Source organism: Drosophila teissieri, chromosome 3L (genome assembly GCF_016746235.2).
Source record: "Drosophila teissieri strain GT53w chromosome 3L, Prin_Dtei_1.1, whole genome shotgun sequence".
In the NCBI taxonomy this organism is placed as follows: Eukaryota; Metazoa; Arthropoda; class Insecta; order Diptera; family Drosophilidae; genus Drosophila; species Drosophila teissieri.
Genome location: NC_053031.1, coordinates 5,909,317 through 5,935,711, shown reverse-complemented (window position 1 = coordinate 5,935,711; position 26,395 = coordinate 5,909,317). Strand labels below are relative to the sequence as shown.

General features: G+C 47.4%; 1 protein-coding gene across 2 annotated transcripts in view; it reads left to right on the top strand.

The window, feature by feature from the left end:
* Positions 1-26,395, top strand: part of LOC122616207 (dynein axonemal heavy chain 3) — a 34,873-nt gene that overhangs the window by 4,691 nt on the left and 3,787 nt on the right. Inside the window, exons 9-45 of one of the 2 annotated variants that reach the window (XM_043791576.1) lie at positions 87-253; positions 317-608; positions 660-1,079; positions 1,144-1,309; positions 1,369-1,583; positions 2,691-2,881; positions 3,122-3,306; positions 4,381-4,498; positions 4,568-4,715; positions 4,860-5,017; positions 5,338-5,404; positions 6,294-7,184; positions 7,310-7,414; positions 7,478-7,648; positions 8,006-8,153; positions 8,455-8,553; positions 8,623-8,737; positions 9,954-10,122; positions 13,251-13,444; positions 14,284-14,486; positions 15,782-15,969; positions 16,291-16,461; positions 16,687-17,892; positions 17,958-18,101; positions 18,231-18,413; positions 18,962-19,167; positions 19,234-19,548; positions 19,612-19,843; positions 21,181-21,306; positions 21,655-23,039; positions 23,108-23,255; positions 23,487-23,697; positions 23,754-23,888; positions 23,961-24,133; positions 24,890-25,057; positions 25,501-26,060; positions 26,187-26,361. In XM_043791576.1, the coding sequence (XP_043647511.1) occupies positions 87-253; positions 317-608; positions 660-1,079; positions 1,144-1,309; positions 1,369-1,583; positions 2,691-2,881; positions 3,122-3,306; positions 4,381-4,498; positions 4,568-4,715; positions 4,860-5,017; positions 5,338-5,404; positions 6,294-7,184; positions 7,310-7,414; positions 7,478-7,648; positions 8,006-8,153; positions 8,455-8,553; positions 8,623-8,737; positions 9,954-10,122; positions 13,251-13,444; positions 14,284-14,486; positions 15,782-15,969; positions 16,291-16,461; positions 16,687-17,892; positions 17,958-18,101; positions 18,231-18,413; positions 18,962-19,167; positions 19,234-19,548; positions 19,612-19,843; positions 21,181-21,306; positions 21,655-23,039; positions 23,108-23,255; positions 23,487-23,697; positions 23,754-23,888; positions 23,961-24,133; positions 24,890-25,057; positions 25,501-26,060; positions 26,187-26,361 (9,948 nt within the window). The other variant, XM_043791577.1, reaches the window with a different exon arrangement.

Sequence of the window (26,395 nt, the reverse complement as noted above, 5' to 3'; positions counted from 1 at the left end):
TCGCCTTGGAGCGCCAGCAAAGTTTATACCACCTGTCGTCCCCTTTTCAACCCCATTCACGACCATGTCTAATCAACTCATTACAGAAAGATTGGCCCAAACTGCCACCAGAAGTTATATTAATGGATTACCTGTTCGTGGGGGACCGCGGTGTGCGCCAGGACCTCGCCATCCTTATTATCGTGTGCCTCATCGATCTGCAGGAGGACTTCCGCCACCACGTCAAGCGCACTTTCCTGAACTACCTCTTATCGTGGGTCATCCTTGGCTTGATGTGACCTCATTCATACGTAGACTGATTATCTTTGATCCGCAGATCTAATATGGAGAGAAGGCGTCTGCAGCTGGAAAGGGAGCCCCCAGAGTTTCCCATTTTGACCATTTCCTCGCCAGTTCCCTGGCGTTCCAACATCCTGAGGGCCAAGGCTCGCATCGGCGAGGTTCTCATGACCACACATCCCACAGTTCAGGCACTGGATAGGTTGTGGAACGATCTGTATGAGGATCTGGTGGTTGTAGATCTCGGCCAGCTGCTTCTGGCTCAACGACCACTGGATGCAGATACTGTCCAGGTTTTCATTGAGAAGAGTTGCGCTGACGTTCGGGATGTAAGTCTACGTCTTTTAGAAACATTACTTATATTAAATGTTATCTTCAAGTTGCTGCTCAACGACTGGCTGCCGAGATGTGCTGACCTTATGAACGAGATGCGAGGCACTTGGAAGGACATGGTGCCCATGTCGGGGAAGTACGGAGGACTTGCGGCCACGCTGTTCCGCTGCATCCACTCGGCGATGTCCCGCCACTTGAACAGCCTCATTAGCAAAAGCATTAACTACCTTTTCAAGGTCCTGTGCGCCTTCAAGGGCGGCAACCGCATCGAAAAGTACTCCATGTTCGACGCCAAGCTGAAGAGGATACCGCTAATGACCCTGATTGCCTCTGTGGTCGGTGCCCACTTCGATCACGAGCCCATCGACATGGGTCCTGGAGTCAGGCCCGCATCGAACATTTATGTCTATGATGAGGACGATGCGGATCCTTTTCAGCAGCCGCAAGTCAACCAGTTTGTGGAAAATGTAAATACGCTGGACTTTAATGATATGAATGAATATAAGTAACGGCTTAAATATGTATTTACAGATTCAAGATATTGACGATGTGGCTCAGTTTGAACTGGATCACTCGAATAAGCTCTACATATATCCCTATATGCAGGAGCTGCCTCGGATTTTTACAGAGCATTTCAAGAGTATCTTGGCGGTGGGCTATGAAATTCCACGCCTCGAGTTCGTCATGTCTGGCGGTGGTTAGTAAAAGTCTATACGGTTATTATACTTATTTGTTAGATATAACCCTTGTTTGCAGAACCCGAAACCAAGGGCTTCCTGTATTTCATTGATGAGGACCATGTGGATTTTCTGGAACTGTGTGAGAAAGTAGAGCAGATCGTCAAAGTCAACTGGCAGGGAGTACACGTTTACCTGAAGCCCATCTACAAGTATTACTTTGGACTCTTCCAAAAGCTAATATTGCCCATGGTGCAGAAGGTCTGGACCGAGAATATCCTGCCGGAACTTGGGGTGAGTCCATCCATCCCGCCTGGTGGCAATCAGGGCACTGTGAGCCCCAGGCCCGTCTTGAAATGGATTTAATTATTTATTTCGATTTGATTACACGCAATGATGCGTAGAATTAACATAAAATTTCATTATGGAATATTAATAGACTGCTGACAGACAGACAACTCGCAGTCGACAGGAGTTGGGAGTTGGGAGATGGGAGTTGGAAAATAGCTGGCAGTTTGTCTAATTTGACAAGTTCCACCTCGCCGGGAATCGGGATTAAAACGCCTGCCGAACAGTGCTCCTCTCCTTTCGCTGATTTCTGGCATTTTGTCAGCTGTGTGCAATGTTTAATTAGTCACTGTTTGGCTTCGCACAGCCTGTTGATTTTACAAAGTTGGGCTTGCTGTTACCCTTAGACAGCCCGTGAATTACCAAACGTATATCATTCGCTCAATTGACTTCACCCCCGTCCCCTACCATACTACGTCCATACTGCAATTGCAGTGCGCATTCATTAAGTTTTATGAAACGACCAGCAATTTCCTCTCCTCTCGACTCGTCTGATTCGGCTTGGTTTTTTGCTCAATTTATATAAAATAAAAATTACTTCCGACTGCGTATGCTGTCTGCTCCCTGCTGCCTGCCAGTCGATGCATGAAATGCGAGTGCGTCTCGGTCGGCACCACCATCGATGCACCACTGGTGGATCAGTGGTGGTGCCCTGTAACTGGAAAGGGGTTCTATCTTTGGAAAAATCCACAGCGAACTCATTCTAGACAGGCTTTAAAGTGCAATGTCAAAGAAGTAGATGGGCATTAGACTATTTCCGTACTGCACAAATAGTTTATTTAATTTAATTGACTACTGAAAATGTAATTAGTTGGCAAATATTGGCAGTGGTTAATTACACAGTTCAAATTGTAATGCATACATGGAATTGTAATATATGTTGTAATGGTATTTCAAACATTTAAATATGTATAGGCAGCATATCAAATGAGTTCATTTAATCAAAGTAACATTGTGATGCAACTAATAGAATTTTAAAACTCTACCCCGCGATAACTTTTAATAACTCCCTCTTCTGCACCCCCCTTTGGATGTGCCGCCCATGTCCTTTAGGTTGTCCAGGAGCTGTTGAAAAAATTGCAGGCCGTGAGCGATACGACCTATTATCTGCGCGATTTCATTCCGCTCAACCTGTTCATGCTGGATAATCGGCACGTGAAGCTATCGCTGCGGATGTATGTGCGCGAAATCTACGATTTCATAATTGATTTTTACAAAGCCCTCAATTGGAACGAGAATCGAGCGTAAGTAGCCAAGTTGCCAGGTAACCAAGTAACCAAGCGGCGAGAACAGATTGCATCAGCATCAGCATCGGCATTGGCATCAGCTAAATGAAGTGCGAGTGCTCTTTCACTTAACTTTTATGCTGACTGCCCCCCAATGCCACTTAATAGATAACTTTGCTCTATGCGAGTACATACATATATGTGCATGCATGCTACCTGATTTTTTTACCCGATTTCTACTCTTTTCTGCCACTTCAGCATCTGCGAGGAGCTGGAGGAGATGTCGATGAAGGCCGGCGAGCGGCCGGAGGAGACTCCCGAGGTGGTGGCCCTGCAGAACTACATCAACGACTGCCGGGAGATGCGCATATTTGCCATCAAGGATGAAATCAAGAACGTGTTGAAGCGCGTCGTCTTCCTGCTGACACACACCTACCTGTCCAGTAAGTGATGCAATTGGTTTAGTCAGGACCTCCTCCTCCTCCTTTCCCGCTGTCTCCCTTCCGCTGTTTGTGCAGCTGCAGCTGGACAGCCGAGCTCTTTCCCTCTTGGTATCCTGACCAAAAGCTAGACACTGCGGGAAAATACGATATACAATCTCCAGCGCTTTAAAATTAACCCCAAGGGTACATAAGTTCATTTTTGTAATTGAATTTGAAGTAACCTCTAAGAGAAGTCATGTTCCTTATTTATGAATTATTACAATAATGAAGGTTACATCTTTGGAGAAGTTTACATAGAGTACAGTACTTACATACATTCTCTCTACCTTCTAGAGAACGCCCCATAACCTTTAACCTCTGCCACAGAGATTACCATCATAACAGCAGATTATCTCGCAGTGTAGCTAGTGTGTTTGCTTTGCGCTGTGTTTGGCTTTTGGGAAGAGAGGTGATGCGGAAGGGAATGGAATGGGCTCATAGGAAAGGCAGGAAGTGCAGCTTCGCTTAACATAATTAACCTCAACTAACAAGCTGAGTCTACTAATTGGTTTTATAATTACTTGCGGTGAGACACCAAACATTGAGCTCCGCTAAAACCCCGAAAATGCAACTTAATGAGCTTAACAAATTCATGAATGTGTGAAAGTTGCTTTGACAACCAGCAAATGCAGACGGGCTCACACCCACAGAAATCCTCGCAGACAATTGCCAGTTATCGTCGAGTGTCGTGTGTATCTTTCGGATAGCTACAATGTGTACTTCAGTCCCTCTGAATTTGCGGCTCCAACTGTCTGTCTGTCTTTCTGTTTGTCTGTCTGTCTGTCTGTCTTTCTGTTTGTCTGTTTGCCTGTCTATTTGGCCGTCCGTCCGAGTGTGTGGCTTTGTCACACCAAATACTCACGGATACAGCTTGTCAGGGCCAAAGATGCTCGTACCTACTCGAATAACTAATTATTTTATCCCCCGAAAAAGAAAGTCAGCCAATTAATTAAGAGTTAAGCGCAGTTAATTAGCAGCGAGTACAATCGAGAGCCATGTCATCCAGTCTCGCCCTGGCCTCACTCCCATCCGCAGGCGATGAACTTCATCTCAACTCGCGCACATTCATCCTGCCGGGCGAACTGGAGGAGGTCCTGGATCTGAGCGCCGCCCGCCTGGCGGTGGTGCGTGATAATCTGGAGCTGGCCCTGCGGTGAGTGAAATGCCGATTAGGACCCTGATCCCGTACAGATCCCAGATACTAAGCCGACACATTCCGCAGGGAGCGGCGCATGGAGTTCGAGAAGCTGCTGGCCCAGGAGAAGCGTACGATGGACGGCTTTCGCATCCGGGAAATCCGGGATGTGCTCACGCTGGAGGAGCTCAAGGAGCGGGTGGATACAGTCGATTTGCTCTTCACCACCATTGAGGTGAGGGATTAGCTATGCTTTGCTGGTATTTCTTTGGAAGATTGCGTTCGATTCCATGTGGCTAAAGCTTTGGCGTGACATTAAACCATTGGTGTTAGAAATGTTTTAATATATTTTTTATATTTATTTCTATCTACCCAACAGAATCTCAGTCGTGAGGCCAAGGCCATCAACACAGAGGAGACTCTACTGCAAATCGACGTCTCCGCCTTTCCACTTCTGGCCGAGATCATCGAGAAAATGGAGCCCATCGAGAAGCTGTGGAAGACCTCGTACGAGTTTGAAAAGGATTATCTCATTTGGTAAGCAGCGGCAACACTCAAGCCCATTGCAATTATACTTCTGTCAGCTGGAGGGGGCAGAGTGACACTTCCCGGGGCTCCGTAATATTCCGAAATGAAATGGCCCCAGTCCGGCAGTCATTTCCATTGACATTGCTGCACGCAAATCCCAATACCAATCGTAGTGGCCCTCCCTCAATTCCCACAACCCCGGGGGCGAATTTCAGCAGAAAGCTGGCGCTTATGATGAGGACACCACTGCAGCTCCTTCCTACCCTCTGCTTCCTTATTTCGTCCTTTTTTTTGAGTGTTTCTATTTACATCTCTGCTGCTGCTTTCAGGATGTTCGAGCGCTTCGAATGCCTTAATGCGGATGGCGTGCGGGAGCAAGTGGAGAATATGCACAAGGTAAGTAGTTGCAAAGTCGGAAGTTGTCATTCCAGGGGGCTTCAGTAGCTCCACTGGCTCCAGTAGCTGGCGGAAATAAAAACGAGCAACGACCGACAAAGTTTGAGCTGTTGTCGGATTTCTCCTGCTCAACTGCCCATGCATGGGTTCCTTCGACCTTCGTCCTGCGTCCTGCTTCCTTCGTCCCTCGTCCTGTGGCTCCTCCCCTATGTGTGCCCCCTATCTGGGCCGTGTCCGTCTGTAAGCCAATGTAGCAACTAAAATGCAACTAAAAACCTCAGGCCACCTAGGGCAGCAATAGTAGCCATCCATCCAGTTAGCAAGGGACAAACCCGACAAAACCCCACCGACAGACGGACGACCAACTGAAAACTGGCTGTAAAAAGAAAGTTCCACTTGGCAGCCAAAAAGTATGCATGGAAAAAATGCCCAACATATTTGGCGGCTGGCTGCCATAAGATGAGTAGCTGAAGGAAGGGGGGAACCCCGGGATTTTGGGGGTATGTGACCCCAACGGGGTCAGCTGGGAAGCCGTTCGGAGCCACGCAAAAAAAGCTGCACAAAGGCGCAAAGGAAAGTCAGTTGAATTGAATTTTTCGGCACAGCTGAAGCGGCAAAGTGGGAGTCCAAAAAAAAAAAAGAAATGACGAAGGCGAAGGCTTGAATACCCTTGTGAAATCGAATTATTTTCAGCTTTACAGCTGCGCAATCTTGCAATTTAAGGAGTAATTGATTAAGATACCAAATAGATTTTTAAAACAGAAATCCTCCTTCTTTAATGTATGTGCCTACTGGGTCCAGTTCTCAGGAAATTATAGTACCAATAGCTCATGAAACCACTCTTACCTGGTTTGCCTTCTAATTCAGAGTTTTCTGAAATATTTCCCAGATAATGTACAAGCTGTCCCGTCAGCTGGCCTACAATCCGGTGGCCAAGCGAGCCGCCGAGCAGATGCGCATGAAGATCGAGAAGTTCCGAGTGTATCTGCCCGTCCTGGACTCGATTTGCCGTCACGGATTGGAGAAGCGGCACTGGGATCAGATCTCAAAGATACTGGGTCGCAAGGTCAATCCGAAATTGTTTCCCACGCTGAAGGACATGATCGATGTGGATATCATGAGCATTCTGCCGCAGCTGGAAGAGATTGCGAACGCCGCGGGCAAGGAGTACGACCTGAACAACGGACTGAGGATCATGCAGGCGGACTGGAAGGACGTGATGTTCGATGTGCTGCAGTATCGCGACTCGGACACGCACATCCTGGCCAGCCTGGATGATATTCAGACGCTGCTGGATGATCATATCATGCGTACCCAGGCCATGAAACGGTCGCCATTCATCACAGCCTTGGGCTCCAAGGCGGACGACTGGGAGTCCCGTCTGCTCCTCATTCAGAACATCATCGATGCTTGGACAAATGTGCAGGTCACCTGGATGTACCTGGAGCCGATCTTCAGCAGCGAGGACATCATGCGGCAAATGCCGCTAGAGGGGCGCAACTTCAAGGCGGTGGATAAGTTGTGGCGCAAGATCATGAAGCACACGCTGAAGGATCGCCATGTGATGGCTGCCACCGAGTATCCTGAAATGCTTGAAGTCTTCACCAAGGCCATCGAGGATTTGGAAACGGTCACCAAGGGCTTGAACACATACCTGGAGCAGAAGCGCCTCTTCTTCGCCCGCTTCTTCTTTCTGTCCAACGACGAGTTGCTGGAGATTCTCTCCGAGACCAAGGATCCCATGCGTGTGCAGCCCCATTTGAGGAAGTGTTTCGAAGGAGTGAGTTGGGTTCGGCTATATATAACATCCTTATCTTTATCTAAATCAGCGTTGATGTACCTTCCCTTTTCCGAAGATTAGGAATACTAACTTAACTCTCTAAATCTTTTATAATTTTCCCACAGATTGGTAGTCTCACCTTTGACGACAACATGGAGATCGTGGAGATGGTCAGTGACGAGGAGGAGCGAGTGGCTCTGGTGCGCAAAATAAATCCGCAGCTGGCCAATGTAGGCGACTTGTCTTAATGTCTTTAGGTGGCACACCTTAACCAACTCACGTTTGTTTTACAGGGATTAGTGGAGATGTGGCTCAAGGAGGTGGAGATGGTGATGCTGGACAGCGTGAAGGAGCAGATGCACGAGGCCTGGGAGGACTACGCCATGGTGGAGCGCATCTCCTGGGTGGTCAGCTGGCCCGGTCAGGTGGTGCAGGGCATCTCCTGCATGGCCTGGACCTACGAGGTGAGCCATCGAGTCCTCGGCAACAAAACCGCGGTAACCACAAGGACGATGTCCGATGTCCGTGGGAGACAACAACTGTCCATCAGTTGGCTGTCAGAGGAGAGCTCTCTGTGCCGCTGACAGTGAGATTAGCTGGACCTCAGCACTTCTGACCCTCTTTGCCGTCCCCCCGGGGTGCCGTCTTTTGTGGGCACTTCCCTTTTGGGCTTTGACTTTCAGAGGAGAAATTTTTTCGCGTTTGCCAAGCAGCGAAATTGAAAACCATATTTCGCTCTTTATTTGCTTTCGCTTCGCTGCAGTTTCTCAGACACTTTATGCTTTTCCTTGCCATTTCTATTTTTTCTTTACCTCGCCCAGGTGGAGGAGGCCATCGAGACGAAGGAGCTGCCGGCTTATTTGGAGAAGTCCAATCTGCAGATTGCCGACCTGGTGCAATTGGTGCGCACGGATCTGCAAGCCGGAGTCCGGATTGCCGTGGAGGCGCTGATTGTCCTGGATGTTCATGGTGAGTGCGGAGCAAGGAGCGTAGAACAATAAGTGGAATTTTAAATGTGGACCGTGACTATGCCTCCAAGTGAAACCCACTTGACCGTATTTTAACGCTCTTTAACCAAAACCGCAAGTCCAACACGTTTGCATAATTAAATAATGTTTCGACCAAAAACAAAACCACAAGAGGCCGGGTTTCAGCTTTTACGTAATGAATATTTTACTAATATTTGTGATTATTGTATTTTTTTTTGTTTGTTTTTTTTTATAAAAATAACTTTTTTCTGGATTGGAATTGAGTAGTTTAATATCTGCAGATCGCGATGTTGTGAAATACCTGACGGATTGCAGGATTACCAACACTCAGGACTTTGATTGGATCTCCCAACTGCGCTACTACTGGAAGGTTAACGAGAGTGAGTTTACTTGGCGCTCAAAGTTTCAGCAGAGATGACCGCAACCATAAATCCTTGATTTATTCCCAGAAAACGAGGATTGGGTGTGCGTCAGCATGGTGGTCACAGATGTCGAATATGGCATGGAGTACTTGGGCAATCTGCCCCGTTTGGTGGTAACTCCCCTCACCGATCGCTGCTACCGGTGGGTATACAAGAACATAGTCTATATATCTTACACAAATCCCACACCCCCCCTCCCAAAAAAAAAAATAAACCAGCACTCCACACCTGTACGATGGCCCTGTATGAATATCGAAAATATTAATTGACAAACCGTTGGCAAAGCCCCTCCTTTCCACATATACGGTGCATCTAAAAGTCAGACGAGAAGCCAGGCACGTTTATTGGGAAAATATTTATTTTATTTCGGTGCATTTTAAATTTATTTTCATTTTTGCAAACAAAATACGCAAAAAGAGCTGAAAACCTTTTTGATGTTTAAGCTGCCTACGACAAACACACAACAGCAGCAACAACAGCAACACCAGCAGCAAGAACAACATATTCAGGAATATTCAGGACTAAAGGAAGGACACACGAAATGGCAGCAGGCAGGCTGGCAGGCAGGCCGTCGTTGGCAAGCCGGCAGAAAGGACATTTTAATGGGGTTTCCGATAAAACTTTTATATTAAACAAATAAATCAATGTTGGACAGTTTTTCACACAAACACACACACACGTCGCACACTAACACTCACACCCATGCCGGGATAGTTAAAAAAGGGGGAACTAAAGGCGGACAAACAAAAAACATAACCGAGTGTATATAGATATTTGTATGGCCATACCGGAAAAGCTAAAAAATATATGCACAAGCAACCGAAGTGGGGACACTGCCAATATGATAAAAATATGAACTTGCAAAACAAGCGGCAAAAATAAGCAATGTATAAAATGATATTCGTAGCTCGTTAGTCGAATGAAAAAGTATCCTCAAAGTAGTAAACTGATGTTCAAGAAAAACGTACATTTTAAAATTGATTAGAGCCATTACAATGCTATAGTAAAGCTTAAATTATGAAATATATATTTTTAGAAAACGTAGCTATGAAAGGGGGTTTAATGTTCTTTCATTAGTTAGGTAAACTTATCCTTAGCGTAAAATAAAATGATGAACTCCAACTTAAATTCCAATCTTGCGCCTTATATACCCACTTTCCTCATTATTCTATCTATTTGGGTCAGCGTAAAAGCCCACCCATAACATAAATGACAATTTTTTAAGCTGCTGCCGTGAGAAATGGGAAAAAATCCGAAATAGATATTAAAAGCGAGTCCTCTCCATTCTCCCGCCCCATCCATCAACTCTTTGTTGCGCTCCCAATAGTAATTTAAAAACCAAAACCATTCGATTGCAGCACACTGATGGGCGCCCTGAAGCTGTGCTTGGGAGGAGCTCCTGAAGGACCTGCCGGCACTGGCAAGACGGAGACCTGCAAGGATCTGGCCAAGGCGGTGGCCAAGAAGTGCGTCGTCTTCAACTGCTCCGATGGACTGGACTACAAGGCGCTGGGCAAGTTCTTCAAGGTGAGCACCCTCTCCTCCCCCACACAAGTCCGTATTGTATCTACAGATATACAGTAGATATAAAGAGATTCTAGAGCGTCGCGCTGTCTGCGATTTGCCGCTCGAATGCTTTCTAATTGATGGCCCCGAAAACAGAGTCGAGTGGAGCACATTAATCAGGCAAAGAACTCGTCTTGATGCGGCGGCACACGCAACAATCGTGACTTTCAATACCGCACGAGCCCAGTTAATTGGACTCATGTCAGACACACTGGAGCCGACTTTCGATGCGCCCTTCCAATTCCAATTCCCCATTCTCTTGCCATATATACTATATACTATGCGAGTATACTATATGTATGTTTATTGAAATTAATGCAGCAGCAGCGGGCTAATCGTTTTCCCCCTGGTTGTTGACTAATTAGCCAGCTTGCGAAAGTAATGGCCGGCCTTCTTCCAAAGCCCACTTCGTGCGCCTCCACTTGAGTTTATGCAAATTTTTATTTGCAGGTCGTTAACCGGTGCCTCCTGGACATCCATCCCCATTCCCACTCCCATTACCATCACTATTCCCCAAAAACACACGCACATCTTAAATGGGTGCTGAAATCTTGTAGTAAAATTTATGCTGCCATAGGCTCTAATCGCATAATACGCTCACACGGCTAATTGCATAATAGTTCCTAAGCCCCATAAACACGGGAGCCATTTGACGATGGCGATGATGATGAGGATGAGGTGCTGGTCGGGGTGAAGTGATCACCTAGTGTTCTTGTTCATTTGCATGGGATTTGTATTAATAACGACCCGACCCAACCGGCAACTTTAGTTTAGTTGCGTCGATTGGAGAGCCCATAAATCGCCAGCGCTCGCTGGCCGCTCAATTTAAATTAATGAATTTATGCGATTGGGATCCACTTGAGTTTGAACATTTGTTCATTTGTTTATTCGTTTTATTGCTTAATTTGGGTCTCAGCGTCTGGTTTTCGGACTGGAGTCGAGTCGAATGGGGGCTTTAGAAAGTCGTTCTGCGCTTTGTCACCAACTGGATTGGCATTTGTTCTAATAATCTCTAGGAAGTCGTAAATCTCCAGCACACGATGCTCTCCCACTTCCACTCCCACTCCGCCGATTTGCGATGCGGTTTTTGATTTTTAGTTGCCTAGGACGTTGGCTGGGAATGTCTGGGAAACAATGTTGCGACAATCAAATAATTTGCAATTGGCAAAATATGCGAAATATTCGAGAGCAATTCCAGTGCCAGCCAGAGAAGTAATCGTAAATAATTTAAATGCAAATAAAATGGCCACAACAATGGATGTCGCACCGAACAAAAGGCGCAACCCATGGATGGCAAAAAGCTATCGCAGCAGCCATCCGAGTGGCTACACTTCTGAATAAGATACTTTCAGGGGATGGGTTTCTAGACTTTGTAGTGGTATGTTACATTAATGTAATATTGAAATATGTATTTCCTATTTACAAGAATGATAGTAAGATAGTTTGTATATGGTTCAATAAGGTCTTATATTGCCATGTGATACTTTTATCGGGTGTAAACCTATATATATATAACACTCCAGATACTTTCCATCACTATTGCCGTTTGGCACCAAACAACTCTCAATGGAGTTGAAAGTGTTCAAAGGCAACAGCCACCATTTACCCGTGCTCGGGACAAAAAAGTTCCTAACACAGCAGCTCCTCCTCCAGGACCTCTTGCTCCTGCACCTCCTCCTCTGCTGGACGATGGACGCAGACGATGGACGCAGAGGCGCTAATTGTACAATGGCGGGCCAAGCGGAACGGCAGCAGCCACCGCATCGGGTGTAGTAGGGACAACAGTGACTGCAAAAAGCGTGCGAACGCGCAACGGAATGTAAACTCTTTGTGTGGAGTGCGGCTCGAGGGTATACGGGGGAGATCCTTGCGGCAGGAGCAACACAAGCCACTTGCCATGCAGGAGGAGCCTTTAAAGGTGGTCGAGTGGATGCCCCATGCCCGGTCAGCAGCAACAGCTGTCCCCATGGTTTCCCCATTGATAAGTGATTGTGCTTAGTTTGACCAGCTGCATTATAGTAAGTTGTTTGCCAGTCTTGTTTAGTGTGGCATTTTGACAGGTTTTTGGGGGAGTATCAACTGACCAAACTAGTTGTATTAGCAATGGGGAGTGTAGAATATCATATGCATTGTATGTTATTATAGTTCTCTCTTGGAACAAAAAAAAAGAAGAATTTTTCAAAGCTCATAATCAGTCTAAATTTTACTCCAACTTACTCGTTCGATATAAATTTCATGTTTATTTTAATAGAAATTTGCCACATATATGTAAATATGATATCCAGATTGAAATATTATGTTTCCTTACTTCAATGAAGTTAATTCGAAGCTATAGGAACCTTTCTTGCTGTTGCAATAATTGAAAACAAAGGATACCAGCAAATCAGTTCGTTAGAACTCCTCATATTTGCAGCAACAGCAAAAGCAACAATTCTCGGGGAAATTCGATCCTTTTCTTCGGCGAACCATAGATACTGCGATGCATGGCCATCGGGCAGCTCATAGGGATATATATCTGATGGATTCCGACCTGGACGCCCACTCCATATGGCATTGGGCATTGCATGGCATGGAGCTAGCAGTCAGGTCAGATTCGCTGCTTTGGCGTTCTATTTGTGCTGCTCCGGGTGAAGAGTGGGTGGGGGGGAGTGTGGGGTGTGTGCCGGCTTCCAGCTGGGATAAAACAGCATATTTATTGCAACATGCAAAAGGAAGCATATCAAAGGGTCGCCGTAGTAGTAGTAGTGGTAGCGGTACCACTAGCCATGCCGACCCTGCTTCGCTGCTGGCCCCCAGGAACCAGAAAACAGAAAACAGAAACCGAGCCATGAGAAAGAGAAAATAATGTTTATGCTGCTGTTTGCTTTTTCCACTTTTCCCCAATCGAACAGCGGTGTGTGTGTGACTGTGTGTGTGTGTGGCAAGGATATTTCCCTTGCACTCTTGTCCAGGAATTTCTGTTTCTATTTGTGTGCTATTTTTTGCAGTCCTATTCGGGATTGTTCACTCGCACTGGGTGTGTGTGTTTTGACTGCTCCTCATCCACTCATTCACCCATACTCATTCCCATTTCTACGGATTCCTTGCAGGGCTTGGCACAATCGGGCGCATGGGCCTGCTTCGACGAGTTCAATCGCATCGAGCTGGAGGTGCTCTCCGTGGTGGCGCAACAGATCCTGACCATCCAGCGGGCCATCGGACGCAAGGTTGTGAAATTCTTTTTCGAGGATACGATGCTCAAACTGGATCCGACTTGTTCCATATTCATAACCATGAATCCCGGGTGAGTAGCGGGGTTTTTGGGATGCAAGGATGCAAGTATGCCAGGATGCCTGAGTGCTGGGAACAGCAGCTGCGGTTTCACGCATCGCATTTTTTCCGCACTTCCTGGTTTTTTGTTTTGCTTTTTCTTTTTTTTGTGCTGTCGGACTGGGCATTTGAAAATACATTTAGTTACTTTGTAAGCCTACCATACGGCAGATACGACTGATACGAACGACACGGCGGAGAGGGCTATTAGCCACCCACTTGGAGGTGGACGCAGTGCGTTGCGATATTGGTAGTTATTGCGTTATTGGAGATTTTCCCATCGGGATATTTATTGCTTTGGCATGCATGTGGAACAGCTGCGACAAACATGCATATTAGCCAGGCCCTCTGAATCCTCCTGCCCATGGTTCTGCTTCCGCTCCTGCTCATGGTTCTGGCTTCCTGGTTCGAGCCCTTCCTCTCCTCTAACTGATTGTGCCATTCAGCGAAGGTCTTAATTTCGATTGGACGTCGCTTTTGCTGTGCCATTCCTGCCGGCTACAAGTGTGCTTTTTTTGTGCTTCGCTTTTGCTTTGCTTTGCTTTGCTTTGCGCCACTCTGCTTTTTCTCTGCCTGCCTGCCTGCCAATTTGTCACGCAACCAGACGTCCTTAAGAGCAGTCACTCATATTGGTTATTGGCCATTTTGGCCATTGGAAGGTCCAGGGATTGGGAAATTGGGAGAGCTGTGAGGCTCCTGGCTGCTGCCTGTGTTTAGTATTTATGCCATTAGCACTTGCACTTTGACGAATTTGATTGCCCAACGGGCTCTAATCCGGTGTCTCCTCTGCTCTTTCCGAATTCCTGCCCACAGCTACGCAGGACGAACCGAGCTTCCGGACAATCTGAAGGTCCTGTTCCGCACGGTGGCCATGATGGTGCCGGACTACGCCATGATTGGCGAGATCACCCTGTACTCCAACGGATTCGACATGGCCAGGAATCTCTCGCAGAAGATTGTCCAGGCCTACAAGTTGTGCTCCGAGCAGCTCTCCTCGCAGTCCCACTACGATTACGGTGAGTTAAGAGTTGCAGAAAAAATGCTCAAAAAATCCAGAAGATTTTTGAATATCTTTAATTTTGAAGGCAAAATTGGCAAAATAGGTAGAAATTTGAATAGTGATTTTTCTCCCTCAAATCAAGACTTTATTTCTCTGTGTTCCGGAAACTCCGCTGCGCTGAAGCATAAAATCTCCATATCATGTAGCTGGTTTTAGACATGACCTGGTCAGAGGGCAAGGTTGTCGCTCCACCTGGCTAATAAGGCGCAAAAGTAGTCAACAACATGTGTTTTTTTTGCTTCTTGCCATCCATGCAGCTCAACTTTGCGGGAGTTCGGTATGGTTTTCTGGGAGAGAATGGCGGGGACACAACTTTCCGGATGTCTCATGTCCTGCGTGCGTGTCTCCTTCTCAGCATTTTTCGTGCATCCTTCTGCTCGCTTGTTTCAAGGCAAAGATATTGCTCCTTTTACGACGTAACATGTCATATGACATTACAACATGTCTGTGTTTGCCACTCCGTCCGGACTTCGCAGCATGCGTGTGCATCTCTGTGCATCTCTGTGCATCCTTTGCCGGCCGCTGGCTGCTGGCTGCAATTGTGGAAGGCAGCTGTGTGCAAGTTTATGTGCAAAGTACATTTGATCAGTATCTTATTTTGAGTTTAAATTGAAAAACTTTCTTGCAAGTTTGCTGCGCTTTTGTGTTGCATGTGTGAGAGACAAATGGCACATAGACACACACATTGTATTTGCCGCTCTGCCAAGTAATAATAAAAACTATTTGTACATTTAGTTGCCCTCCCACAAGCCCCTTCTTCCTCTTCCTAACGCCCCACCATTCCTGTCCAGCTGTTTTTGCAACGTTGCGAAAGTTTAGCATTTCCCTGGCGCTATAATGATGAGGCCAGGATGCGCAGGCAATGGCTTTCGGATGGAGCAGGACGGACTCCAGGTATTGCCACTCCCCGCCTCGTCGACGCCATCGGGAGCATGCCACACCCACCGAATACCTCAACCTACTGACTTCTTCTCGCTGAAGAGAAGTTATGCGCTCGCATAACTGTCAAGCTAATGCGGCAAAACCTCCAACTTCCCACGCCACCTTCCGCCGCTCCCTCTACCTTGCCAATGATACAGTCAAACCCATAACTAAATAGCTGATTTAATAATACATTTTTTAGATGCAGGCATATCTATCATCTCTATATTTCTTTATTAACGATGTAGAATTCGTTTCTAAGCCCCACTTTTTAAGCCCTACTTTTTATTAAGTTCCTTATCGATGCTTCACTGTACCTTTATTTGCCAGGAATGCGCGCCGTAAAGTCCGTTCTGTTGGCCTCCGCGTCGCTGCGACGGCTTTATGCTGACCTGCCGGAGCCGGAGATTGTCCTGCGCGCCATTGTGGATGTCAATTTGCCAAAATTCCTGGAGCAGGACATCTCCCTCTTCATCGGCATCTACATGGATCTATTCCCCGGCGTCGAGCTGCCAATGGTAAGCAGAATTACACTCATCGATTTGAATCAATTGACATTCTTCAGGTGTAATGACCTGCAAGCGCCGCCAATTAGTTCGATAATGGTTTATTAATAAATAAAGACCGAAATGGACTTTATACCGGGTAGCGGGTATTATTACGAAAAATATTGAATATTTTTCTTATGGTGATTTCTCGCCTTAAATAGGAAACTACGTTATAGTATTTTTCTTTGCTTCTTTGTGGCAGCTCATAGGCTTCTCATACATGCTTATACATCATTTATTAACTGCCTGCATACCGCTTTCCACTGTTCATATTTTATTTACGCCGGATAGCCGCAACGTGGCGACATACTCAAGTGGCTGCACATCAACCTGGCGGATCGGAATCTGCAGGCGACGCCGTGGTATTTGGAGAAAATTCTGCAGATATACGAGATGCTCCTCGTGCGTCACGGCCTGATGATAGTGGGTGGCTCCATGGGCGGCAAGACCACCGCCTACCAGGTGAGTATCCGTGGTTGAGAAACCCATCATGCTCCATACCTATTAATTGCGCCGTCCAGCCAATTAAATGGCCTGGAATTAATGAGTTAACAAACGACTTAATCTGCACAGGGATAAATTAATTGCAGTTTTCCACCTTTTTTGTCTTATATAGTATATATTAAAATACTTGCTTTGAGAAAAAGTGGTATTAATCATCGTTATAAATAATAATTTCTCCCTCAGGTTTTAGCGCAGACGTTGCGAAATGTGTCCAACGACGAGGAGGCGACATTGAAGGAGTTCCCGGTCACGTTCCGCATCATCAATCCCAAGGCCATAACCATGGGCCAACTCTACGGCCGCTTCGATCCGGTTTCCCATGAGTGGTACGACGGAGTGCTGGCCAAGACCTTCAGGGAACAGGTGCAAGGACCCAAAGGAGAGCGGGCATGGGTGATGTTCGATGGACCAGTGGATGCGGTGTGGATCGAGAATCTGAACACCGTGCTGGACGACAACAAGAAGCTCTGCCTCATGTCCGGCGAGATCATGCAGATGACCAAGCTGATGAACATGATGTTCGAGCCGGCGGACTTGGAGCAGGCATCGCCGGCCACAGTGTCGCGTTGCGGAATGATCTACATGGAGCCATCGCAACTCGGATGGCGGGCGCTCCACAAGAGCTTCACCAATGTGTTGGTGAACAAGGTGGGTCTAAGTGAGATCTACATGACGCTGTTCGAGGACATGACGGAGTGGCTGGTGCCGGCGGCCTTGGAGTTCCTGCCTCAGTGCAAGCAAATGCTGGAACTGTCACCCATCTACCAGTACCAGACCTTCTCGCGGTTCTTCCTGCACTTCCTCGAGAAGCACAAGCAGTTCAATCAGGCCTGGTTCCAGCAAATGTTCCTCTTCTGCTTCGCCTGGGCCTACTGCTCGGCTCTCACGGGCCAGGGTCAGAAGACTTTCGATGCCCTGCTGCGAAAGGTGATCTATGGTTCCAACGAGAACTACCCGAAACCCAAGTACTTCTCGCTGAATCGCGGTCAAATGTTCCCCGAGAAACTGCTCTTTTTGGACTACCGATTCGATGAGGCTGAAAACTGGTGGACCTGGCAGAAGAGCGACGACAGTGCAGGCACCACGGCCAACTTCCCCGAGAATGCCCAGATCAGTGAGCTTATTGTGCCCACCAAGGAAACGGGCTACATATCCTACTGGCAGGACTTTTGCATCTCCAAGTCATACGCCATGTTGGTCGTCGGACCTACGGGAACTGGAAAGAGTGCCATCATCACCAGCAATCTGCTGGCCATGCCCAAGTTCGCCAACCTGGTCAATGTCATCAACTTCTCGGCTCGGACCTCGGCGCAGATGGTGCAGGACACCATCATGAGCAAGTTGGACAGGCGGCGCAAAGGAGTTTTCGGACCCGCACTCGGAAAGAAGGTGATTAAGGCGAACAATTGATAATGATAATTACTTGCATTCTCATTTAATATTCCCAATTAAAGTGCACTGTTTTCTGCGACGATGTGGCCATGCCAGCGAAGGACACTTATGGCTCGCAGGCTCCACTGGAGCTCCTTCGCACTTGGCTGGATCACGGTTATTGGTCGGACCTCGTGGACACCACCAAAATCGAGCTGGTGGACATGGTAGGTGGTGTTGCCAGTTGACAACTTATTCCGCCCATAAACTGGCCATAAGTTATCTGTAAAGTTTTCATCTTTGCCCTCCTGCCTCCCCTCCACACTTCTCATCTATGAACTCCAATCGCTGGACAGACTCTGATGTGCGCCATGGGCACTTTGGGTGGCAGTAACTTCATTTTTCCGCGTCTCTATCGCCACATGTTCGTGGTGGCCGTCGATTCCTTTGAGGACTCAACCATCGTTCGCATATTCACAACGATTGGTGATTGGCATTTTTCCAAGGGCTATCCGGAAAAGGTGGCTCTGCTATCCCGGGTACGTATCTTTTCCTCGTGCTCCCAAACAACGAAATGTAGAGAGAGAAAAGGCTTTTGAATTTTAGTGGGAATTCTATACTGTACAAAAATGTAAAAGGTTACATTTTGATTGAAATACTTATTCTTCCTAAACTTCACTGAAGAGAAAAATATGGTTATTTAAAATTAATGCAACGATACCTTTTAGCTATGAACTAAATGTTTAAAGGGTTGTAAGAAAACTCATATTTACTCAAAATTTAAAATGTATATGTACAGAAATTTAAATTTAAATTCATAAATGGCAACAATTTGCATTCGTGTAAAAAGCGAACCAAAACAGCCACTGGAGGATGATTGTCTGGTCGGCGGAGTCAATGGTCCATCGCAGTGTCGTCTGCCGTGCTTGGCACGCATCCAAGCGTTGGGGACATAATAAAATTAAAATGGCTTATTTTATGGCTCCATTTCCACAAAACTTCGACTGCTCAACCGCTCTCTTCCATTTTCGTTTGTGTTTGGGCTTTTTATTGCACCTGGCCGCGAGTAAGTGTTATCCTTTCGCAGGGCTTATCTGAGGCCATGGTCAGTGTGTACCGCGATGCGATTCGCAGCTTCCTGCCCACGCCAGCCAAGTCGCACTACTCCTTCTCCCTGCGGGACATCACCCGCGTCTTCCAGGGCATCGTGATGGTGCCCCCCAAGCGGATGCCCGATCCCGAGAAGCTGGGCCGCCTCTGGGCCCACGAGACATATCGCGTATTTTACGACCGGTCAGTATAGATGACTTCCTCAGATAAGTATATAACATCGCTACATGCTTTTTTGTGGTTTTCCAGTTTGGTGGACCAGCAGGACCGAGATCGTCTGCTCCTGATGGCCGTGGATGCCTGCAAATCCAATCTGCGTTTTCCCTTGGAGCAGGCATTTGGTGAACGCATCGAGCCGGGCGAAAAGCTGACCGACAACGATCTGCGTAATCTCTTCTATGGTAATTACATGGAACCGGATGCGGAGCCGAAGTTTTACGACGAGGGTGATACATACGAGAAGCTGGAGAAACTGATGAAGTACTACCTCAGGGAGTACAACTCCTTCTCGAGTACGCCAATGGACTTGGTCATGTTCCGATTCGCCATCGAACATGTGAGCAGGTAAGATTGCTCAACCTATTTACTGATAATTTTTAAATTGAATAATGTATGGTATCTTTCTAGGGTTTCCCGTGTGCTGCAGATGCCGCGTGGCAACATCCTGATGGTGGGCATGGGAGGATCAGGACGTAGGAGCTCCGCGCGTCTGGCCGCCTACATAGCGGACTGCCGGCTGATGACGGTGCAGGTGTCCAAGAGCTACACCCTCACAGATTGGCGCGATGACCTCAAAAAGATACTAATGTCGGCCAGCTTCAATCTGAACCACACCGTGTTCCTCTTCTCCGACGCACAGGTGAGTTAGCTTGGTAACCAATACGAATACTCGTAAAAACACCGATCGATTAGTGGGCTGATGTGGATATGCAAATCCATCAGAATGGCGTTTTAATAAGGTTGTAAATAGCCTCGTAATCAAAACACGGCCCGGGCAGGGAACAATAAACCCATAAAGACTTGACTACGATTCTCTGACTTCTTGGTAATCTGTGTATGTAAATTGCCAAATTGAAATTAATTCGAATACTCTTGAAAATTAAGCAGAGATTAGTGGCAGGGATCCGTTGTTGGGGGCAAAATTTTGTCGAACGAGTGCCGGGGCAATTAAATTGGGCTCGAATGGGCTTTCAATACGGAAGCAGCTCTCATTGTTTTGCCAGAATTTGCATTTATAATTAGGTTAATTGTTGAACTAACTTGATTATTGCTCCGTAATTTGCATAGGCAGCGGCGCAAATTATGGCAAATCAAGAGCACATGAGTGGGCTTCAGAAAATTGGCAGCGGAACAAAGGCGGCGTGTGGTGTCGCACCTCAGCCCATAATAAATGTTGGTCAATAAATTAGCATGGCCCAAAATCGAATCGATACTACTATCTATCTACTACCGGACAACAATATGCAGGTGTTTACACATTGTTATTAAACATTATAATGCTCCGTGTTCGCCTAATGCGCCTTTTGTCCACCGGCTCCATTTGACCATGAAGCGTGACCAAAAGTGGAGATCCATGAGAAGCCATTTGACCGGATTAAAATTGCCTTAATTCTGTTTGGCACAAACTCTGATATGCCGAACCTCAATCGGCTTGCTTGGTTGCTCTTGCTCTTGCTCCCTGCATTTTCGTCTTTGTTCGATGAAAACTTTTCGAAGCATTAGAATGTTTTTGGAATCCTTCGGCCATCCAATCAATGATTTATCTCCCCCTGGTAGTCGGTAGTCTTCTGTCTGGGCCAACAAAGCCCCATGCTGATATTAATTAACAATTACACCAAAATGACCAACGGGGAGCTGGCTCCTACTGCTTAGTCCTACCTGCAGTCCCCATGTCCCGAGTCCTGTGCTGCGAGTCCTGAGTCCTGGCACTAGGCCACTTAGGCGAATGCAAAATGCATGTCCCAGGATCTATGGGTGGGTAAAAGGGCTGCTGGCTACCCGGCTACATAAAAATGCATTTGGCCAGCAGAATAGCTCAACTTCAGTCTAAAGCCCCCCATCCACCAATGCGATGGGGGTTGCCAACTCCACTGCCACTTCCACTTCAACTGCAACTCGAACTGCAGCCAGATTTGCATTGCACAATTGTGAATTCTCAGTTGCTGATTCTCTGTTTCTCCCTGCGGTCGATTGAAGGCAACAGATGAAGGCTACGTGGAGGATATCAATGGCATACTTAATACCGGTGATTTGCCCAATCTCTACCAGCTGGAGGACAAGGCAACCATTATGGAGAATATGGCAAATGTAGCCAAACAATTGGTGAGTGTGAAGAGAAGGAGTGAGTGCTGTCGACCATGAAGCAAAAACTGGCCAAATGGAGCGTTAACAGTGATGGAGATTTGGTGGCAAAAATATGCACTTTTATGCAGGTTAAACTTATTGCTCATATGGAAACTTATTTAGCTTTTTTTGCATAATATTTTATTTAATTTCAATATTTAACATACATACCAATTAAGTTTAAGTAAAAGGTAGCCAAATTTCGCACCACTGAAACTCCGAAAGGTAAATGCATCGCTACCATAAACCAAAATGCAACTCCCTTTGGCCAAAACCCATTCCACAAACCGATATGACTGGTAACTGACCCCACATGATTCACCGCAGGGCAAGATTTTGGACACTCTGCCCAGCGAGGTGTACGCCTACTACATTGAGCGCATCCGGGAACAGCTCCACATCGCACTGGCCTTCTCACCCATCGGCGATTCCTTCAAGGAGCGCATCCGTGTGTATCCCTCGCTGATCAACTGCTGCACCATCGATTGGTATATGCCCTGGCCGGAGGAGGCCTTGTCCCGCGTGGGAGTTTACTTTGTCAGTTCAATGAACCTGAATCGACCGCATGGAGAGGAGGCACAGGAGCCGGCCCAGGTCAAGGATCCCGCGGATCCTGACCAGGAGGAGGTGCGTCGCGAAACGGTTGGTGGCGATCGCGAGCTGACCCAATTGGAGTTGGACCTGGTCGACTGCGTCATGTACTTCCATCAGTCTGTGGTGGACGCCAGTGAAAAGTGCTTCCTGGAGCTGAATCGCCGCAACTATGTGACGCCATCTGCCTATTTGGAGTTGCTGAAGGCATTCCGAACATTCTACTCTCGAAAGCTGGACGAGATCACCCGGCTGAGAGATCGCTATACCACGGGCTTGGAGAAGCTCGACTTTGCCGCAGGTCAGGTGGGTGAAATGCAGACTAATCTGTACGATTTGCAGCCCAAGCTGAAAGTCCTGTCGGAGGAAACGGATCGCATAATGGTGAACATCGAACGGGAGACGGCGGAGGCGGAGAAGAAGAAGGAAGTGGTGGGTGCGGATGAGGCGGCGGCCAATGAAGCCGCTGCTGCGGCTCAGGCCATTAAGGATGATTGCGAAACCGATCTGGCCGAGGCCATTCCCGCCATGGAGGCCGCCTTGGAGGCACTGAACACCCTGAAGCCAGCTGATATTTTCATAGTGAAGTCCATGAAGAACCCGCCCTATGGCGTCAAGCTGACCATGGAGGCTGTGTGCGTGATCAGGGGCATCAAGCCGGATCGAAAGCCAGATCCCAGTGGCCACATGGTGGAGGACTACTGGGGTCCCTCTATGCGCATGCTCAGCGACATGAAGTTCTTGGACTCCTTGAAAACCTTCGACAAGGACAATATTCCACCGCCCATTATCAAGAGGATCAGGGAGAAGTACATAGCAGATCGTGACTTTGTGCCCGAAAAGATCAAGGCTGCTTCGATGGCCTGCGAGGGCATTTGCCGCTGGGTGCGTGCCATGGATGTGTACGACAAGGTGGCCAGGATCGTGATGCCCAAGAAGGCGGCTTTGGCCGAGGCTGAGGGAGAGCTTTCCCAGCAGATGGAGAAGCTTAATGCCAAGCGGGCGGAGCTCCAGGTTATTCTGGACAAGCTGCAGAAGCTCAACGACTTCTTTGCGGAGAAGTCGCGGGAAAAGAAGCGATTGGAGGATGAGATCGACAACTGCGAGAAAAAGTTGAACAGGTGAGTCGCAGCACAGGGAAGTCCTAGGCTTAGAATTTTCCATTAATCTACATTCCATTCCCCTCCAGAGCTGAAAAGCTGTTGGGTGGACTTGGAGGCGAGAAGACGCGCTGGTCGGAGGCGGCCAAGAATCTTCACGAATCCATTAGCAACATTGTGGGCGATGTCCTGCTGGCCGGAGGTTGCACTGCTTACTTGGGCTATTTCACAACGGAGGTAAGTGGGTTTTGGTTATTTTTTTGTAAGCATACGTATGTTCCCGTCCAGCAATGACAGGTAAAGGTCCTGTCAACGTGCTCCGTTCTCCAGCTTCTTTCCATAAAGGCTTTTAATATGCATGAGCACGTGACATTGATTTTTCTTTTCGTGATTCTTTCCGCTTTTCCTTTGTGATGTTCTTTTTTTCATATAACATATTTAGCCAAAACCTGAACACTTTGTTTCTAGTACCGTGCAAATATCCTGGACGACTGGAACGCCCTGTGCAAGCGCAAGCACATTCCCAGCAGTGAAACCTTCTCACTGGCCACCACCTTGGGTCATCCGATGACCATTCGAGCTTGGTCTCTGGCTGGTTTGCCGGCGGATAACTTTTCGGTGGAGAATGGCATCATCGTGACCAACTCCAGTCGCTACTCGCTGCTCATCGATCCGCAGGGTGAGTGGTTCTAACGTTATCAATCCTTCGTGTATCAAGTTTCTTTTGCCTAACAGTGCAAGCCAACAAATGGATCAAGAACATGGAGAAGAATAACGACCTTAAGGTGATCAAGCAGAGTGATGCCAACTACATGCAGGTGCTGGAGTTGGCCATCACCTTTGGCCAGCCTGTGCTCATCGAGAATGTGGGTGAGTTCTAGGTGGGCCTCAATCCATTACCACTAGTCACCATGCTGTGCCATTCTTCTCCCGGGGCTGCAGGTGAAAAGCTCGACTCGAATTTGACGCCCATTCTGGAGAAGAACGTCATCAAGCACAAGGGCGGTCTGTTTATCAAGAGCGGCGACCAAATGATAGAATACAATCCCAACTTTCGTCTATACATAACGACCTGTCTCCGCAATCCGCGTTATCCGCCGGAAGTGATGGTTATGGTAAGTTGTCCCCCAAAAGAAAAAGAAGAAATGGAGAGTGGGATAATGGGAGCACCAGCTCCATCTCCAGCTCCACCTACATCTCCAGTCTCCAGTCTGCAGTCTGCGGCAATGATGACGTTAGTTGTGTAATAAAACGACCAACTTAAATTGATATTTGGAGGATGCGATGCAGCGGCAGCAGGCGCTGGGAATATGCAAATTTTCGTTGGCATTGACGCTGATAGGGATGAGGATGTGGATGTGGATGTGGCTGAGGATGGGGATGAGGATGGGGATGTGCGAGAGCGGAATGGTGATGTACGTGCGAGGTGGCTGCATAACTAGCAGTCGAAGCCCCTCCATTGAGGACATCTATCCCAATGCCTCGTCCTCTCCATTGTGCCCCATTCCGCTCCTCCGTCGACGTGTTTATAAAATTTTTCCAGCTTTTCGCTCCTGCTGCCGTTTGCCATCGCTTTTTATGCTGCAACTGTTGTCAGCAGTTTTCCTTTTAACCATCTCTATTTTAGCCAACCATCCTTTCCTCAAACGCCCACACAATTTTTGCTTGCTTTTTTTTCTTTTCTTTTTTTTTTTTGTGGCACATTGTGTGTTTATTTTGAGTTTTCCTTCCATTTTACGTGCCACTCTCGGTGTGGCAAGGCTCCACCATCCGCCATGCAGCAACCAGCAACCACTAACCATCACCCACCACCAGTACCACCACCACCATTGATCCTGTCCTGCCTTCTCCATTTTGTCTCCTCTGTTTAGGTAACAGTATTAAATTTCATGATAACGGAACAGGGATTACGCGAACAATTGCTGGCGATTGTGGTGGCTCACGAGCGTCCCGATTTGCAAGAGAAGAAGGAACAATTGATTATTGAGTCCGCAAGGAATCGTGATGCATTGTACACCATCGAATCGAAGATATTAGAGGTAAGGCTCTTGGCAGATTCTGCTCGTCCTGCTGATTCTGCTCCTGCTGCTTCTTCTGCTCCTTCGGCTCATCCTGGTCTCTTTGCCACTGCTGTTGGCATAATAAATGTTTTTATTCCCTCGCATGCTCTTTGAGCAGCCACTGCTCCTGCTCCTGCTCCTGGTCGGGCAGTTTCCATTCCAATCCGCTGGCCATGCTCAGCAGATTCAATTAGAGCCGGACTAGCAATTTATGCTTTTGTGCCTGGCCAATGACAATTCAATTAACTGGAAGCAGGATGCTTAAATCGCAAATACAGCGGCGCATTCTACTGCATGCTAAGATCATAACTTGCTTTAGTTAAATAAAATATTATGCTAAAGCGAATCAAATGCGATCATTTTAATGCAGTAATCTTCCACCTATACATATTGGTTTCACTTATAACACCATTCCTTGCCAGGTTCTTTCCACCTCAGAGGGCAATGTGCTTGAGGACGAGAACGCCATCAATATCCTTTCGTCCAGTAAAATCCTGTCGGAGGACATTCAGGAGAAGCAGGTGATCGCCGTGGCCACTGAAATAGAGATCGATGCCGCCCGGCAGCAATACATTCCTGTGTCCAAGCACTCGGCCATCCTGTTCTTCTGCATCAGCGAGTTGGCCAATGTCGATCCCATGTACCAGTACTCGCTATCCTGGTTCCTCAATCTCTTCGTCAACACGATTCTGAAGGCGCCGAAATCCGATCAATTGAGCGAACGTTTGAAGAACCTCAATGATTACTTCACCAAGTCCATCTACATGAATGTGTGTCGCTCCCTTTTCGAGAAGGATAAGTTGGTCATCTCCTTGGTCATGTGCCTGGGCATCCTTGTGTCGCAGGGGCGAGTGGAGAAGGCGGCACTGCTCTTCTTCCTCACGGGAGGCATTGGATACAAGAGTATTCCCCCGAATCCTTTGGGAAGCTGGCTGCCCGATAAATCCTGGGCTTCTGTCTGCAAGGCTGCGGACCTGGAAGGGTAAATTTATATACTACATATGATATTTATAATTAGTGAAATATTCAACATTCGAGAACATTTTTCGGAGTGCAGGCTAATAAATCTTCCTTAATTTCCTGAAACCCAACCCCTTTTCCGCAATAGCCTCAAGAACCTGCCGCAGATGATGGAAACGCATGCGGATGAGTGGCACAGCTTCTACGACGCCAGCAATCCCGACCAGCTGCAGTTGCCGGCACCAACCAACACGGTGAACGACATGTACTTCCTGATCGTCATCAAGGCTCTGCGTCCGGACAAGGTGGTGCCAGCCGTGCGGGTAAGTTGAGCCGCATCCGTAGCCGAAAGCCCGG